Source organism: Mirounga leonina, unplaced genomic scaffold (assembly GCF_011800145.1).
Source record: "Mirounga leonina isolate KUSES-001 unplaced genomic scaffold, KU_Mleo_1.0 Mir_126, whole genome shotgun sequence".
In the NCBI taxonomy this organism is placed as follows: domain Eukaryota; kingdom Metazoa; phylum Chordata; class Mammalia; order Carnivora; family Phocidae; genus Mirounga; species Mirounga leonina.
In genome coordinates this window covers 29,291,967-29,307,477 of record NW_023270314.1, presented here as the reverse complement: position 1 = coordinate 29,307,477, position 15,511 = coordinate 29,291,967, and the positions used below count along the sequence as shown (strand labels likewise).

Sequence of the window (15,511 nt, the reverse complement as noted above, 5' to 3'; positions counted from 1 at the left end):
CTCCTTGACCTAAAAATCTTAGAGAAGGACACAGACAAATAGATCACCAAGACTGGCCGATTGTGTGCCCTTATCACAGGTCCCTGCGGACTTGCTCCCCGCCCCACCTTCCCCACCCTCCCTCAGGAGCATCTCTGAGCTCCCCTGTCCAGGAAGAGATGGCCCACACACTGTCCCATCCCCATGCCCTAGAGTTGTGTTTTGTGTTACTCAAGAACAAGGCCATGCCTATATTTTCTGCCCCCCTTCCCCAATCTTGGCCTCTGGTCCCAGTTCCCTCCTTGGTTCCATGCAGTGCGAAGGTTACAAAAGGAGGCAAGTATGTGTTTGTGTGAGGTCGCTAAACCAGGCAGCGTGACTCTAGTGTCCTCCCTCCTGGGTGGAAAGTCAATAGGCGAAGGCCTTAAGGTGGCCATCTGGTCATGCCTACAGAACCAAAGACTAAGGGAAAATCAAGAACAAAAAGCACAGGTCAATATGTACTTTCCAATAATTTTTTTGTTTTTAATATCAACTGATGTTTTAAAAAATACAGAGGTGTTTGACACAGAATAGCACCATTGTGTAGAACACACACAGTTCCTGCGCCCAGCACCTGAAGGGGACTCTTCTGGCCTGGGCTGGGGACAGTCACTCAGGGGGCGTTTGACTCACACCAGTTAGTTTCCTGCCTCTGCCTCGACCCACAGGTCTTACAGGAAGACAATAAATAAATAGAACACCGAGATTTTATTTTGCAGTCTGCCCAGTTCAGGTCTCTTCAAAAGAGAGGGGAGAAAAGTCCACACTGTGAGCGGGTGGGATGAATGGACATCAGGTCAGGTCAGCCCTTCAGTGCAGAGCTCTAGAGTGACTGGGACTGGAAAGTACTTGGGTCCTCTGGGTTGGCAATGGATTGTGTTGTTTGTGGGTTCAGGTTTTTACAAGAAGCAGACAGGCCCTATGTCCACACCGAATTCCTGCTCGGGCCCTCCTATGTCCATGGGCGCAATGTCAATGATGGGGAGGCGCGAGGTCTTCTGTGACCGGTACTCGATCAGAGTCTTGCCCCACTTACCGGTGTGTTTCTAGGGGAGAAAGAGAGGAGACACCGTCCAGCACCAGCCGCCCAGGACCCCAAAGCCGAGCCTCATAGAGCACAAAGTACAAAACGTGCTCAGGGGCTCCCCCGACCTCTCCTTGGCTTGCCAGAGCCCTCTCCACCTCAACTCCTGGCCTTGCCAGCAAAGGCCCCCTCCACGCTGCCCTCCCCTCCTGGCTCCCTCCCCCACAGCGAGCCTCTCTTCGCTCCAGCCTGGGGGCCGGCCCCCACACTCGACATGGATACACTCCTCCAAGGGTAACTGGACGTGCTGGGTAGGGCTTCTTTCCCCTGAGCCAAGGGAGGGAAGAAGACGGAACAGCACCCCTCCCTCACCTGTCACTCTGCCTGTCTTCTCTACCTAACCCCTCCCGCTCACACCTCTGAGGATCCATCCCTTTAGACCTGACACCAGCTGTGGGCCCGCCCTCGGCCTCAGGCAGCTCATCTCTCCGGAGGCTCCCATCCCCATGCCCTGACTCACCGTGCAGCCATCCTTCAGGACAGTGTATGTGAACCGGCTGTTGCCCTCAGCCCGGATCTCCACGTCATTGGAGCCTTGGATGAGCAGGGCCTTCTTGAGGTTGCCGGCTGCTTCGTCCAGGTAGGCAATGCTGTCCTTGCAGTGGTAGGTGATATTCTGGGAGCCCTCGGTGGACAGCAGGCGTAGGAAGGTCATCTGGACGTTGGCCGTGTTGGGAGCTAGGTTGTCATCACCATAGCTGAACTGTTCAGGCAGAGAGCAGTGGGGTGAGGCCCAGGGGCAGCATCCAGCGGGATCATGGTTCAAACTACAGTCCCTCCCCTTTCCTTCCTCTTCAGCCCCAAGGAAAACGGGTGAGAGTATGGGTGGGGTGCCATCAACTCGGAGGGAGAAAGAAGAGAAAGGCTTCAAGATGGCGTCTCTGGCCTAGGGCAGCCAGGTACTCACGTGGAAGCCACCATTGATGGTTTCCCCAAACCAGATATGTTTCTTGTCCTTGCTCTTGCTGCTCCACCAGTTCTTCTTGGGAACGTTCGCTGGGTTGGGGTAGACGCAGGTCTCGCCAGTCTCCATGTTGCAGAAAACCTTCATGGCGTCCAAGGTGCAGCCCTGGTTGGGGTCAATCCAGTAGTCTCCTGCAGGGGGAGGAGGCGACAGCCCATCGGGGCTCAGACAGGCAGACACAACTGCCTGGGAGAGACAGAAAGGCCGAAGGGGACGCAAGGGGCAGAGGCATAGGTGGTGAGGGCCACGTGTGGCCAAAGGGAAGGGAGACGCAAGGACCCAGGAGCAAGGAGACCCGGGCAGGAAAGTCCAGTGCTAAACACGGGTGCAAGCCAAAGGGCAGGAGCAGGGCCTGCCTGGTGGACGGAGCTCTCCCCTGACGTCACGTCTGCCACGTGGCCATGGCACGACAGGAACCAGGGTTGGGCTTTCTCTGCTTTGAGATGGAGGAGTGGCCATCTGCCAGAACCTTCCAGGCCCAGCTCTGCCCTGTGCTAAGCGATGCCTCCTCCCTTGTTCTGCAGGGGCCCTGTCCAGTGGGCTGACTTCCTGCTCTCTGGGGCCAGGGGTCCTGCCTGGCAGGCTCACCGCTCTTCCATTCAGGGTGGCAGAGTTTCAGGTCCCGGCAAGTGCGAGCAGGGTTCTTGCGTGAGCCCTCGGGGCTGCGGAGGCTCTCGATCTGGTTGTTGAGGGACTTGAGGGTGGCGTCCACCTCGGCATCATGCTGTCTCAGGTCGCTGGCTGCCTGGTCAGCCCGCATGTACTGCAGGGGGTCGGGGCCCTTCTCTCTCTGACCGAGGCCAGCAAAAGCAGACATGTCGATGCCAGGGCCAGGGGGACCTGGAGGGCCAGGGGGTCCAGGGTTTCCAGGAGGGCCCTGCATCAGGAAACACAGCAATCAGCCGGGAATTGTGGGGATAGGCCCCTCCTGGGTACCTCTCCACCTGCTAGAATACACTAGAGTGTCTTCTTCCAGTCCCATGGGTGGGGGAGGGGGCAGCAGGCCAAAGACCAAGAAAATCCTAGCACCTTCCCTACTTCTGCATCAGCCCCTCTCTTCTGTGTCCCAATACCAAGCATGGGCCCTTTGAACCTCCTGGGAAGACCCAGGATAAAGGATGCCATCATCATTAGCTGCAGGCTGATGCCCTGAAAGAGGCCCTTGGCCCCAGAGCACACGAGCCTCCCGGATGCTGGGGACAGGCCAGACCGCAGGGAAGGAGTCAGGACACTTACCGCAGGGCCAGTTTCGCCTGAACGTCCACGGGGACCAGGGGGTCCAATGGGGCCAGGGATTCCGTTAGCACCATCTTTGCCGGAGGGACCAACAGGGCCAGGAGGACCCTGCGGGCCAGGAGAGAAGAGCCATCACGGAAGGGGCGGTCGGGAGTGGCCGCTCAGGGGACCGTCCTGACATGAAGCCCCGCAGCTTCATGCTTCTCTGTCACAGAGCCCAGCCCGGTCTCTGCCTCGCGGCTCTCCTACCATCCTAAGCTCCTCTTTGTCAAATCCATTCCCAGGGGGCCCCTCTGACAGCCGGGGGCTGTTGTCATGTTCACCCAGCCTGTGGACTCAGGTGTTTTTCTGGTCCCGGTCACCCCGAGCCAGTCCTACCTCTGCTGCCGGGTGAGGCCCCCTGAGCCCGAGGCTTCCCTCCCCGCTCCCCGAGGAAGGGCTTACTCCAGCTCACTTACTCTAGGGCCAGAAGGACCAGCAGGACCAGAAGCACCTTGGTCTCCAGAAGGACCCTGTGCAAAAGGAAGAGGCGAAGGTCAGAGGTCAGCACAGACAGGGCCCCATCTTCCAGGGTGGGAGGCCTTCTTGAATATACATATGACATGTCCTACTCCCATTCCCTTCCCACTTCCTCAGGGTCGGAGGGAGGAGTCCTGAAAATTTCCTAGGAGGATCCCAAGTTGACTTAGCAGCCTGGGACACCCGAGCGGGCTCTGAGCAACGGGAGGCCCTGGGGAGCCATGCATAGACGGCAACACTCACAGGAGGGCCAGGCAGACCCTGCAGACCGGTGAAGCCACGGTGTCCCTTCAGTCCCCTCTCGCCAGCTTCCCCAGCTTCTCCTTTGTCACCCCGGGGGCCTTGAGGGCCCTGGGAACAAGACAGACACAGGCCAGGTCAGGTTGGCCAGGGCGAGAGCATGCTGCTGGCCTCACCTGAGCCACGGAGTCCCAGGATCCACAGGGTCCCCACTGGCCTCCACACCTGCCCTGTTGGGAACCCCACAGAGGACACGCAGATACTCACTGGGATTCCCCGGGCTCCTGCCGGTCCTGCGGGACCCATGGGGCCTTGTGCACCCTGTGAGGGGGAGTGTGGGGACAGCATCAGAGCAGAGCCAGGACAGGAGGGCCCTCCTCTGCATCTGTCCCAGGCTGGGCACCGAGGTTGCTGCTCCCACAGCCCAGAGACCGCCAGGGCCCGGGGACCAGGCCGACGGTGGGTGAGCTCCCAGCTCACTTGGCCACCCTCCTCCACTCCCAGCTTTTACTGAATTAAGGATACTCACAGCTTCTCCTCGGTCTCCCTGCTTTCCAGTCGGGCCAGCGGGGCCGGGAGAGCCAGGGGCCCCGGGGGCTCCGGGGGCGCCCACGGCACCAGTCTCACCACGATCACCCTGTCAGGAGAGAGGACTCAGGCTTAGAGAGGAATGTTCCAGAAGAGACCTGGAGAAAATGTCCTTCCCAACTGAGACAAGAACTCTGACCCCAACCTGCCACCCCAGGCTGAGCTGTTAGGCCCAACAGAATGTCCTCCCTGTCCCACTGCACACAGAGACACCCTGATATTCACCTTGACTCCAGCCGCACCATCTCTGCCAGGGGGGCCGTCAGCACCAGGGCTTCCCTGGGCAAGGGGAGACAAGATGCCATGAGAGCTGCCCCTGCCCGTCTCCCACACTGATCGTCCACCCTGCCCTCAGGAGCCCCAGGCTTGCGCCCTTCCGTCCAGCTGCAGCTCCGGAAGCTCCCCAAGCTTCCTTCTACCTTCCTCCCCGTGACCGGTTCTGAGTCTCCGCGCCCTCCCTCCCCCATCACAACCTTCCCATCCCAGCCGGCCACTTGGGCCTATCAGCCCGTCCTGCCATCCCCTCCTCCGGGGCGCCAGGACTGGGCCGGTCCGCCTCGCCCTGGTAAGGGCCACCCACCACGGGTCCCGCTGCTCACCTCTCGTCCAGGTTCGCCAGCAGGACCGGTCAGGCCAGGAGGACCCACGGGGCCGGGAGGACCTCGGTCTCCAGATGCACCAGGAGCTCCCTGCTTGCCGGGCTCACCCTGGAAAGAGAGCGACAGGGACAATGAGTGTGCATGCCTAAGAATCCCAGCCCCAGACCTGCTGAGCCTTTCCAGAGAAAGGGCTGACAGAGGGAGAGTTCGGAGGGTGCGGAGTGGGTGGAAGCCTCAGAGAGCGGCGGTGTTTCTGCGGAGGCCAGGCCACCGCACCAAGAGCATGGCATGCAGAGCCCTGGCCTGAGCCAGACTGGGCCCGGCTCCCCAGAGGAAGGGGCGTCCTTCACTCACCGATGGGCCCGGCAAGCCAGGAAATCCTCTCTCACCACGCTGCCCAGGTAGACCGACGATGCCCCTCTGACCAGCCAGACCTTGGGGACCTGGGGGACCATCAGGGCCCTAAGAGAAGGGAGGCAAGGGTGAGAGCGTGAGCTCAGAGCTCGAAAGGCCCAGCCAGCCACACCCAGCCTGGCGGCCGCTCACTCACTAACCCCAACCCTCTCCCCACCCCAACAGCATCCCCTCCCGAGCGGCCCCTTCACCGTGGGCTCTGTGAGCTCTGAAGACCCCTGGCCCAGGGCCGTGATGGACTTACAGAGGGTCCGTCCTCTCCAGGCTCCCCCTTCTCGCCGGGGGGTCCGGCAGGACCTTGGAGACCGGGGTCACCGGCACGGCCAGGGGGGCCACTGTCTCCTCGAGCACCTTTGGGACCATCTTTTCCAGAAGGACCAGGGGGCCCCGGGGGCCCAGGGTTTCCCTAGAAGAGCAAATGCAAGAAATGAGAATTCCTCTCACCCTGCTCCATCCACGCTGCCAAAGCCGTTGTGGCCCCAGGGACCGGGGCTCCGTCCACAGGAAGGACAGCCTGACCGCCCCCCTCCCCCCCGGTGCACCTCTTCCATCCTCTCTCTCCCCTGGGGGAGCTGTGAGCAGCCAGCCCTGCCTTCTCCAGCCCTGCATTTGCCTTTTCTGATCTACTTCTTCTCCTGCCGGCTTCCTCTTGGCTCCATCCTACTGTTCTCGAGGAACCGCTCAAACCTGGCCCCTCTGACCCTCTGCACTCGGGGGCGGTCAGCTGGGTGACTTTCCACCACCTCTCCTCCCTCCACGGCAAACTCCCGAGGGGCGAGATGCAGAATTTGTACAGGCCGGGAACACAGGACGTGCTCAAGAAACGGGGCAAGGCAATTGTGCCCGCCTGTCCGGCCCCCTGAGCGTTCAAGCCCAAGTCAGCAGGGAGGGTTGCGCTTGGCCAACAAGAGGGCCACAGCCCCTGCTCCCAGCTGTTTGAAAGGAGAACAGGTCCCCGTGATCAGTTAACTACTACTCGTCCCAGGAGGGGGATCGGGTCCGAAGGGATGGGAGCCAGCCTGTTGGAGGTTCCAGACCAGCCGTCCGTGCCTCTCTTGCCAGGAGGGCGGGAGGAACCAGCCCGGGATGTCACTTACATTGGAGCCTGGGGGTCCGACGCGGCCAGCAGCTCCAGGGAATCCAGTGGCTCCCTGTGTGAGGGGAAGAGCAGCCGTGAGTCCCTCAGGGGGCCCGAGAATCCGAGGGGGGCGGGGGTCTCCGAGGCCAGTGCCGAAAGGGGCAAGGAGAGCTAGCAAGGGGGGGAAGGGCCCATGGGGTCTGGCCCTCGGTCAGGAAGCTATAGCTTCCCTGCCTCCAGCTCCGGCAGGGGGCTGTCCCCAGCCAGAGACGTCCCAGGACCACAGCACGCCAGCAGCGAGAGCCCCTCCCCCAGTGGCTGTGGGCTGGGCTTAGGCTGGGAAAGAAGGAGGCGAGTCGATCCCAGAACACCAGCGCGGGAGCCTCTGGCCAGGCCTTCTTTGTGAGCTGAGGCCAGAGTGGAGGCACAAGAAGCTGCCGCCCCCACAGTACCCTCCACCCCACCTGGTAGGAAAGGGGACCTCACTCACCGGGGGGCCTTGAGCACCTCGGGCTCCTTTAGGACCAGTCACACCAGTAGGACCCTGGGAAGGAAGGAGGGAGGGACACAGCGAGGCCCGGTCACCCAGAGGAGGGCTATGGGCTTCTGGGCATAGGGCCTGTTTGACACCCACCCCCAACAATGGACTCCCGAGAGCTAGGTTTTCAAAGATGTAACCTTCTTGGCACTAAAATCCCAGCCTGGAGAAGCCGTCACAGAGGGGCCTGTGCCACCCCTGCCACGAGAGACTCACATTCTAGGAGACCTCAGGGAGGAAAGGCCCATCGGGCATCTGCAGAGCTGGGCCAATGTCTCCCCAGTCTCCCCCTAGGAGCCTGGCTGCTCTGTCCCAGGCTCTCTGTCTCAGCCTGCACCCTGTGTCTGCTGGCCCCACACCCCAGCCCCAAGACAATGAAAGTCAATTTAGCTACTTTAGAACCTTTGTCCCCGAGGAGAGCTTCCTCCCCACGGCCTCTTCTTTCTGCGGCTGGGGCGGAGTCTGCCAGGCCGAGAGGCTGAAACTCGGCGGAGGTGGGGGGCGCTACACACCACAGGCCTGCTGGCCATTCTCTACCTGTCCACACCCCTCCCCTGGCACCCAGCCATCCCTGCCCATGGGAACAGTTCCTGGGGGAGCTCACTGCTACTCACCTGAGGCCCAGGAGCTCCAGAGGGGCCCTGAGGACCTGGGGCACCAGCATCACCTTTCTGGCCAGCCTCTCCTTGCTCGCCCTTGGCACCTGGCTGGCCATCAGCACCCTGTCCCAGGGAGGAGGAGGCGGAGGAATGAGAGTCAAGCCAAATACTCCAGGTTCTTCCAAAAGGGCCAGAGGCTCTGGGTGGGTGGGTGGGTGAGCGAGTGTTTGTCCACCCTGGCCTGAAGGCTGCTCTAAGATGGGTCTGTGAGGTCAGTGTGGAGGTGCAAGGGGAGAAGGAAGAGGCCACTCCCGTCTTTAAATTCTGTCCCTCCCACCCCCAAAGGCTGCGAGGTGCCGCCAGGTTTCGAGCTGGCCTGAGTGGAGGGCTGGGAAGGAGGGTAGACACTCACGGGAGGCCCTGCAAATCCAGCGGGCCCAGGGGGTCCAGTCTCTCCGCGTTCACCCTGTGAGAGAAGAGGCCCAGGAGAGGTAAGGCCCCACGGCCGTCTGCTTCTGTTCCCTCCGGTAAGCCAGAGCCCTCTGGTCCCACCCTTGCCCAGCCTCCCCAGAGGGAGGACCCCCAAAAGTAGCCTCCGGGAAGCCCCGTCCTAAAGACAAGGGACCCAAGTCAGAAAGCCTCTCTTGCTCAGAGGATCTAGCAACCTGAAGGCCCTCCACCTTGACCACACCATGGGGAGGACAGGCCTTCTCCCTTCCTTTCTCATCCCTCCTCGCACCCCCACACCCAAAGGGCCAGGCTGAGGGCCCGGTTCCGGGGCAGATACTCACTGGGGCGCCGCGAGCACCAGCAGTTCCTGCAGGACCGGGAGGGCCAACTTCTCCCTAAGGCGGGGAGGGGGGACAAGAGCCATGGATAAGGGATGGGGGTCCGGGTGGGGCCCTTCAAGAGCCAAGTGCAGGCAGGAGGCCTCACAAGGGAGGGCCTGTTTTCTCCTGGTTGCTTCAGGCCCGCCTTCCTGGGGCCTCTGCTGAGCGCAGGTCTACCGCCCGCCCCGCGCCCCACAGTGGCTCCGCTGCCCAGGGCACACAGCCAGAGACTCTGCTCTTAAGAAGACTCCCACCCCTCACTGCTTGCAGCCCCCCGTGGGCAGGAGGGTACCAGGTGTTAAGTGAGGAGAGACCGCAGTCTTTGGCATGATGGGGGAGGCGAGCCAGAGAGAGGAGCTCACCTTCTCACCGTTGGCACCAGCGGGCCCAGGGGGGCCAATGGGACCAGTCAGGCCCTGGGGAGAAGACACAAAGGTGAGGGGGACAGAAGAGTTGACCAGGACTTGGAGCCCAGCAGGGAGTCTAGGACCTCACACCCGGTGGACCCTGGCACACCCTCCCCAGGCCCCCAGAACGCCCCCCACCCTGCAGCCCCGGTTTTGTTGGGAGAGTGCCCAGAGCTGCCCAGTCTGCACAACCGAGGTAGGACCAGGGGTGCACTCACACACCGCCCTCCTGTCCCCAGAGTGTAGGGCTGGAGACCCATGGGGCCGCCAGGGTGCCTGCACCCAGCATTCACTTACTCGTCCACCGTCCTTCCCGGGCGCTCCCTCAGGGCCTTTCTCGCCAACATCACCCTGGGGGATAAAGCAGACGGGCCACCTCAGGAGGGTACTCCCGCTCAGTCCCACCCTCACTGAGGCCCCGGGCAGAGCTCAGCCCCCGGCCCAACAGGATCTGCTGTGGGCTCAGGGTGAGAGAGAGGACTGAGATGGAGGGAAGGGGGGAGGGTGTCACTAGAGGGCAAAGAGAAGGCCAGAGGGGTCTCCAAGGTCCTCAAGAGGGTTAACGAGGGACTTCCCCAGCCAGGTGCCGTAGGGAGGCGGGAGGGGTGAGTGTGGAGGAGGCGCGGCCAAGCCGGTACTCACCCTGTCTCCCTTGGGCCCCGCGATGCCCGCCGCTCCCCTCTCTCCGGGCATGCCCTGCAGACCTGGAGGGCCCTGAGCCCCAGGGGGGCCAGCCGGGCCAGATGCGCCCTGCGGGGGAGGGGAGGGAGTCTGTGGTGGGCAGCACCTGCCCAGGACCCCAGCGCCCAAGCCCCCTCCTCAGCCAGACCTCCTTGCCATCTTGTCTTCGAACGTCTGCCCTCCTCCTATCTTCATTCCTCCTGAGCCCCTCCCGCCCCCCACCCCGCCTCCCCTAGCAGGGCCTCCCGGGCTGGCCCCCACAACCCCAACAGCCTCACTTACTTTGGGACCATCCGTGCCAGGAGTGCCGGGGAGGCCACGGGGACCCTGGAGGCCCTGGGCCCCGGGAGAGCCACGTTCTCCTGGGAAACCTCGTTCGCCCTGTCGCAGAGACACCATGGAGCAATCAGGTGAGAGCGAGGGGGCAGAGGCCCCAGGAAAAGCAGGGGTGTGGCGGGCAGAGAACGGAGTGCACTTGCGGAACGGCACAGGGAGAGGGCAGGCCCGGGGGGCCACCAGAAATGGCCAACACTCACCCTGGGACCCACGAGGCCGGGGGCTCCAGCCTCACCGGGGACACCCTGGGGAACAAAGAAGAATATGTGAGAGAGGGAAGCTTTTCTGTCCCCCAGCCAGGGCGGAGCAGCCCTCGCACTGGACTGGAGGCTGAGCTGGGATGTGGCCCCAGACATTCCCGGCCTCCTGGGGCCCCAGGAGCCCTCCTGCCCTTGCCTCCTGGGCAGCAGAAGAGATCTTCCCTTCTAAACTGCAGGTTCAAAGAGCCCTGTACTCACCTGGTCACCTGGTTTTCCACCTTCACCTGGGGGACCAGGAGGGCCAGGAAGTCCCTAGAGGGCAAAGTGACATGCATTAGCCAAGGAGTGAGTCCACTGCCTCAGCCCTCCAGGGAGCCCCAGCATGGGGACCGTAGGGAAGCCTCGTCCCCCTGTCCCCCTCGGGAGTCTGCACAACCGAGGTAGGACCAGGGGTGCACTCACACACAGCCCTCCTGTCCCCAGAGTGCAGGGCTGGAGACCCATGGGGCTCCCACAGAGCCCTGGGCACGGAAAGAACTGAAGAGAGGGCCCAGTCCAGCCACCTACCTGGAACCCAGATGGCCCAGGAGCACCCTGTTCGCCTCGTTCACCAGCAGGTCCCTGCAGAGGGAAACAAAGGTGACCTGAGCCAGTGCTGCAGAGAATCGGAAAGCCTTGGCCAGAGGGGACTGCGGTGGCAGCAGGAGGGCTGCCCAGACACCTTCCTGCACTGCCCACAAAAGCTTCCCTCGCTATTCTCCCACCGATGATCTGCACCCCTGAAACAGTGGGGGGGGGTCCACATTGCCCTGGCTGAGGGTGGGTCTGGTGTCCCAGAGGAGCCCAGATCCTCATCATGCTAGGTGGGCCTGAGGTGCCTTGGCCCCCGTGCCACCACCCCATGCCCACAGGGCCACCTGGAGAGGCTAGGCAGGTACTTACAGCTGGTCCGGGGGGTCCTGCAGCACCTGTCTCACCATCTTTGCCAGGAAGACCCTAGAGGAGGGAGGAAAAGGTGATGGCGTGACACACATCCTTCAGTTCCGCAGACCCCAGTGCTGAGCAGGTACACTTGGTGGCCCAGAGATTCCAGACCTCCATGATTCCCCAACCCAAATTCCATTTCTACCCCCTTCTTTCCCTGGGCCCCTTTTTTCCCAGTCTTTCTCAGCATGGGACTCTTCCTCCTCTCCCTGGACTGCTGACCAACAGCAGCTGGAAGTCTCCCTGTGTGGACCCCCAAAGGGCCCAGAGCAGCGGGACCCCAGCCAGAGGAACCCCCACTGCTGACTAGGACCCCGGGAGCAGGCCGAGGGATGGGGCTCCCCTTGCACGTGTCCAGCTAGCACCAACACGCAGACAGTGAGGCAGGCTACTTACTCTCAGGCCAGGAGCACCAGGCAGTCCCTTCTCCCCGGCCTTGCCAGGCTCACCCTGGAGGAAAGAGGGCAGGACCATGAAGAGGGTTTGGGGTGGGGGGGGCTAGAGCGGGCTGGGGAGACTGGGGCTCGGGGCCATAGCCTGATGGGCAGCAAAAGCTCAAGCCGAGTATCTGCACCCTCTCGTGCTCGGGAGTGAGACAGCACTGCCCCATGGAACGATGTCATGGCTGAGGCCCTGAAGCTCTCAGGAACCCCAGGTTTCCCCAGATCACATGCACTCCTGCAGGACACGGAGGCCCAAGCTGCCCATGGCACCAGGGCTCCTGCTCCTAACTGCCCATGGGTTAACTCTACTCAGGAGCCGGTCCTTTCTCTAGGGCCGAGGAGGGAGGTCTCACTGTGTGCAAGGAAATGGAAGGGCGGGTTGTGACTTACATTGGCACCTTTGGGGCCAGGGAAACCCATAACGCCAGGCTGCCCACGAGCACCCTGAGGACCTGGAGGACCAGGGCGGCCATCTTCACCGGGGGCTCCCTGAAACAGAGGACGCCATAGTCAGAACGTAGACACTCCGACCACATTCGTGCATCCAGCATCTACCAAGTGCCCACTGTGCTGGCGGGCACACGGCACGTGGGGTTGATCAAGGTCTCAACCAGCAGCCCACACCACACACACGGACCCTGGCAGCAACAAGGCGCAGCTTAAACGAGGAGCGTAGCCCCTAACAGTGCACGCCAGGCTTTGTCCTCCTCCAAGGAAAGGCCCCAAAGCACAAAGGCACACGAGGATGGCATTTGCAGAGCTCCACACCTGGCCTGATGCCCACCATCTGCCCCCTCCCCAATCCTCAAAAGGCACAAGCTACCCCCACCCAAACTCCCATCTCTCGTCCTACTTGCCTCCCCAGGGATATCCCCTCCCAACTACCCCAGATGGGAGACTTACAGAAGGACCAACTTTGCCTTGAGGACCAGCATCACCAGGGCGACCAGTGAGACCCTTTGTTCAGGAGAGAGAGAGAGAGGATGGGTGTCAGGGAAGGCCCCAGGTCCTCTCAATCCTGGCCGCACAGGGCTGGAGGGAGCAGGTGGGGAAGGGCACGAGGACTTGGCTCAGAGCTGGAAGTCAAGAGCAAAAGCAGCTTGGCTACTTACCCGGGCTCCAGGAAGGCCAGGCTCTCCAGGACGGCCAGGGTCACCGTTGGCTCCTTTGGGACCAGCAAGGCCGCTGGGCCCTCGCTCTCCAGGGGCTCCCTACACAAGGGGAGGCAGGGAGTCAGCAGGAGGCCATTTGACCAGCAATGCAGGCACCCCAGCCCCTCTTCCCCCACTCACCTTTGGACCTGCTAGACCATCCTGACCTGGGAAACCACGGTTGCCAGGAGCACCCTAGAAGGAAGGGGGAGGAGGACAGGTAGTGAGTTAGAATGGCCCCTGACCCAGCCATACAGAGAGCCTCGCCCGCTTCAGGAGATCAATCCCACCAACCCACAAACCACCATTTCTGTAGGTGGGTAGCTATGGCCGGCAAGATTCTGAGAGATTAACTTCTCGGGCCTGTCCTGGGGCATAGCTCAAACTGTTTCATGCCATCCTGGGGGTGGGGGGCACAAATAAGGAGGGCTCCCTGTCCCCACAGCAGTGAGTGGAGAAGAGAGGAATCGGATACTCAGGCCACAGGACTTGGCCAGAACACAGAGCCGCAAAGACTCAACTTCCACGTCCAGGACACACCCCACAGAAAGTGGGAACTCCCAGCCCACTTACTCTCTCTCCAGGGGGACCGACGGGCCCAGCACCACCAGGCTCTCCACGGGCACCTCTTTTGCCTTCTTCACCAGCAGGACCAGGGGCTCCTTGGGGGCCAGCAGGGCCCTGAGAAGCAGCACAAAAGAGAAACAGGGTGAGTCTTCACCTGGCGCTGGGTCCGTCCCTGGCCTGGCAAGGGAGGGAGAGGCCTTGGCTATTGTTTTAGGGCTGGGGACTGGGGAAGAGGGGCCATAAGGGATCGGCCCAGGGAGAGCAGACGTGGCCCAGTGGGAAGAGAGAGGGTGGAAAGTTGAAACTGTTCAAATTGGTCAAACCAAAGATGGGAGCTTAAGCTGCATCCGCTTCTCAACCTGTTATGTCCCCTCCTCCAGGCACAACCTGAGGAGGCCCCAGATCAGGGGACAGGGCTACAGAGGAGCAAGGCCGTGGGCTGGGGGATGGCTCTGGGCCTGAGAGCTGGCGGGCAGATACTCACAGGTTCTCCTTTGGGGCCTTGTTCACCTTTGAAGCCAGCAATACCAGGCTCGCCCTTGGGAAAAGAGAGAGGCATGTTCTCACACTAGGTTCTCTCCATGGACCCTGCCCACCTCCAGACACCCTTAAAGGCAGCCCCTTCCTTCCCCCGCCTCCCCCCCACAAGGACGCCAGTGTGAGCGCAGGAAGGAGGGATGGCAGGGTTTGACTCCAGGGGTATTGGTGGGACTTGGGGTTCACACTGGGCCTTACCGTCTGACCTTTCGGGCCCAGAGGCCCAGTTGCACCTTGAGGGCCAGGTGGACCACGGGGCCCAGGGAAGCCGGGGGCACCAGCAATGCCAGGAGCACCCTGTCAGCATGAGTAGAAGAGAGGCGCATCAGGAGACGGAGCAAGGAGGGACTGACCCACCTGCACGAGCCAAGTCCCAGGGCCACACTCACAGCAGATCCTTTGGCTCCAGGAATTCCATCAGTTCCGGGGTTACCCTGAAAAAGAAGATGGTGTCATTATAAACCAAGAAGCAAAGAATAAGCCCCAGCCGCCCCCCAGCCCTCCCAGGCTGCAGATCCAAGGGCTGTCCATTGCAGACATGGCCCTGCTGGACGTTTCAAGGGGAGGACGAGGTTGGAGGGAGAGGTGTCCCTAGAGCTCAGGATGCAAGTGCGGGGCCAAAATGAAGGTTTGGTGGGTGGGGTTCTGCTTGGGGCCCCACTTCTCTCAGAAATAGACAGAGTCCAGAGCAGCCAGGGCCACAGACCCCAGGTGCTTCAGGCCAAAGGGAAGCTGCACTTACAGAGGCACCAGCCGGCCCGGGGGACCCAGGAGTACCAGGTTCGCCGCGAGGACCTTGAGCGCCCTCGGGACCGCGAGCACCAGTGGGGCCAGCTTCACCCTGGGCAGAGACGGAGGGATGGAATGAGAAGACGGGGGGCACAGACCTCTCGCGGGCCAGCCACAGGCACGCACCAGCAGGCTGAGACACACACGCACCCACCGTGTGCAGGCGTGATCCCCGCGCGTTCCCACAGGCACCGACCTGACGACCTTGTCCTCCCGCCTCCTGCGCTCGCCGTGTCCCCTCGACACCGTAACCGCCCCCCCCCCCGGTGGCAGATGCACGCCTCTGTGGGCCCCATCAGCGCCCCTCGGAAAGGCCCTGCTGGGGGCTCCTGCCCGCAGTGGGCAGCGCCGTGGGCTGATGGGCGGGCAACCGAGGTGGGCAGCCTTTACCTGCCCCCCGTCCACCCAGTGCTTTTCCTGAGGAAACGGAGGCCCTGGACAGTTTGGCTCCCGGCACCCCTCCACTCGTATCAGGCTGTGGCCCGGGCCGGCTCGAAGCGAGCCAGGCAGCCAGGGTAAAAGCAAGCTGGGCTGCGGCCCGATTCTCCTCGGCTTCTGGCAGCCCCCGCAAGCCCCCCAGATGGCCTCTGCTTGTACTCTCCCTGTTTTCCTGAAAGGCACAAGCAGCTTGGCTCTGGGCTGTGTGGCCCGCAGACGGCCCTGGGGAGGCCGCTGAGCCGGAGGCCGGGCAGGGCCTGCTCAGGTT

General features: G+C 62.3%; 1 protein-coding gene across 1 annotated transcript in view; it reads right to left on the bottom strand.

The window, feature by feature from the left end:
* Positions 1-480: 480 nt before the first annotated feature.
* COL2A1 (collagen type II alpha 1 chain) overlaps positions 481-15,511 on the bottom strand; it is a 30,669-nt gene continuing 15,638 nt past the window's right edge. The window contains exons 19-54 of the mRNA XM_035002052.1: positions 14,759-14,857; positions 14,406-14,450; positions 14,215-14,313; positions 13,964-14,017; positions 13,486-13,593; positions 13,054-13,107; positions 12,874-12,972; positions 12,665-12,718; positions 12,152-12,250; positions 11,715-11,768; positions 11,277-11,330; positions 10,902-10,955; positions 10,593-10,646; positions 10,335-10,379; positions 10,081-10,179; positions 9,760-9,867; positions 9,415-9,468; positions 9,073-9,126; positions 8,672-8,725; positions 8,293-8,346; positions 7,896-8,003; positions 7,234-7,287; positions 6,763-6,816; positions 5,910-6,071; positions 5,606-5,713; positions 5,252-5,359; positions 4,878-4,931; positions 4,594-4,701; positions 4,332-4,385; positions 4,068-4,175; positions 3,764-3,817; positions 3,306-3,413; positions 2,658-2,946; positions 2,013-2,200; positions 1,566-1,808; positions 481-1,067 (exon numbers count right to left, since the gene is read on the bottom strand). Of these exons, the coding sequence (XP_034857943.1) occupies positions 921-1,067; positions 1,566-1,808; positions 2,013-2,200; positions 2,658-2,946; positions 3,306-3,413; positions 3,764-3,817; positions 4,068-4,175; positions 4,332-4,385; positions 4,594-4,701; positions 4,878-4,931; positions 5,252-5,359; positions 5,606-5,713; positions 5,910-6,071; positions 6,763-6,816; positions 7,234-7,287; positions 7,896-8,003; positions 8,293-8,346; positions 8,672-8,725; positions 9,073-9,126; positions 9,415-9,468; positions 9,760-9,867; positions 10,081-10,179; positions 10,335-10,379; positions 10,593-10,646; positions 10,902-10,955; positions 11,277-11,330; positions 11,715-11,768; positions 12,152-12,250; positions 12,665-12,718; positions 12,874-12,972; positions 13,054-13,107; positions 13,486-13,593; positions 13,964-14,017; positions 14,215-14,313; positions 14,406-14,450; positions 14,759-14,857 (3,342 nt within the window). The 3' untranslated portion in view covers positions 481-920. The remainder of the gene's footprint in view (positions 1,068-1,565; positions 1,809-2,012; positions 2,201-2,657; positions 2,947-3,305; positions 3,414-3,763; positions 3,818-4,067; positions 4,176-4,331; positions 4,386-4,593; positions 4,702-4,877; positions 4,932-5,251; positions 5,360-5,605; positions 5,714-5,909; positions 6,072-6,762; positions 6,817-7,233; positions 7,288-7,895; positions 8,004-8,292; positions 8,347-8,671; positions 8,726-9,072; positions 9,127-9,414; positions 9,469-9,759; positions 9,868-10,080; positions 10,180-10,334; positions 10,380-10,592; positions 10,647-10,901; positions 10,956-11,276; positions 11,331-11,714; positions 11,769-12,151; positions 12,251-12,664; positions 12,719-12,873; positions 12,973-13,053; positions 13,108-13,485; positions 13,594-13,963; positions 14,018-14,214; positions 14,314-14,405; positions 14,451-14,758; positions 14,858-15,511) is intronic.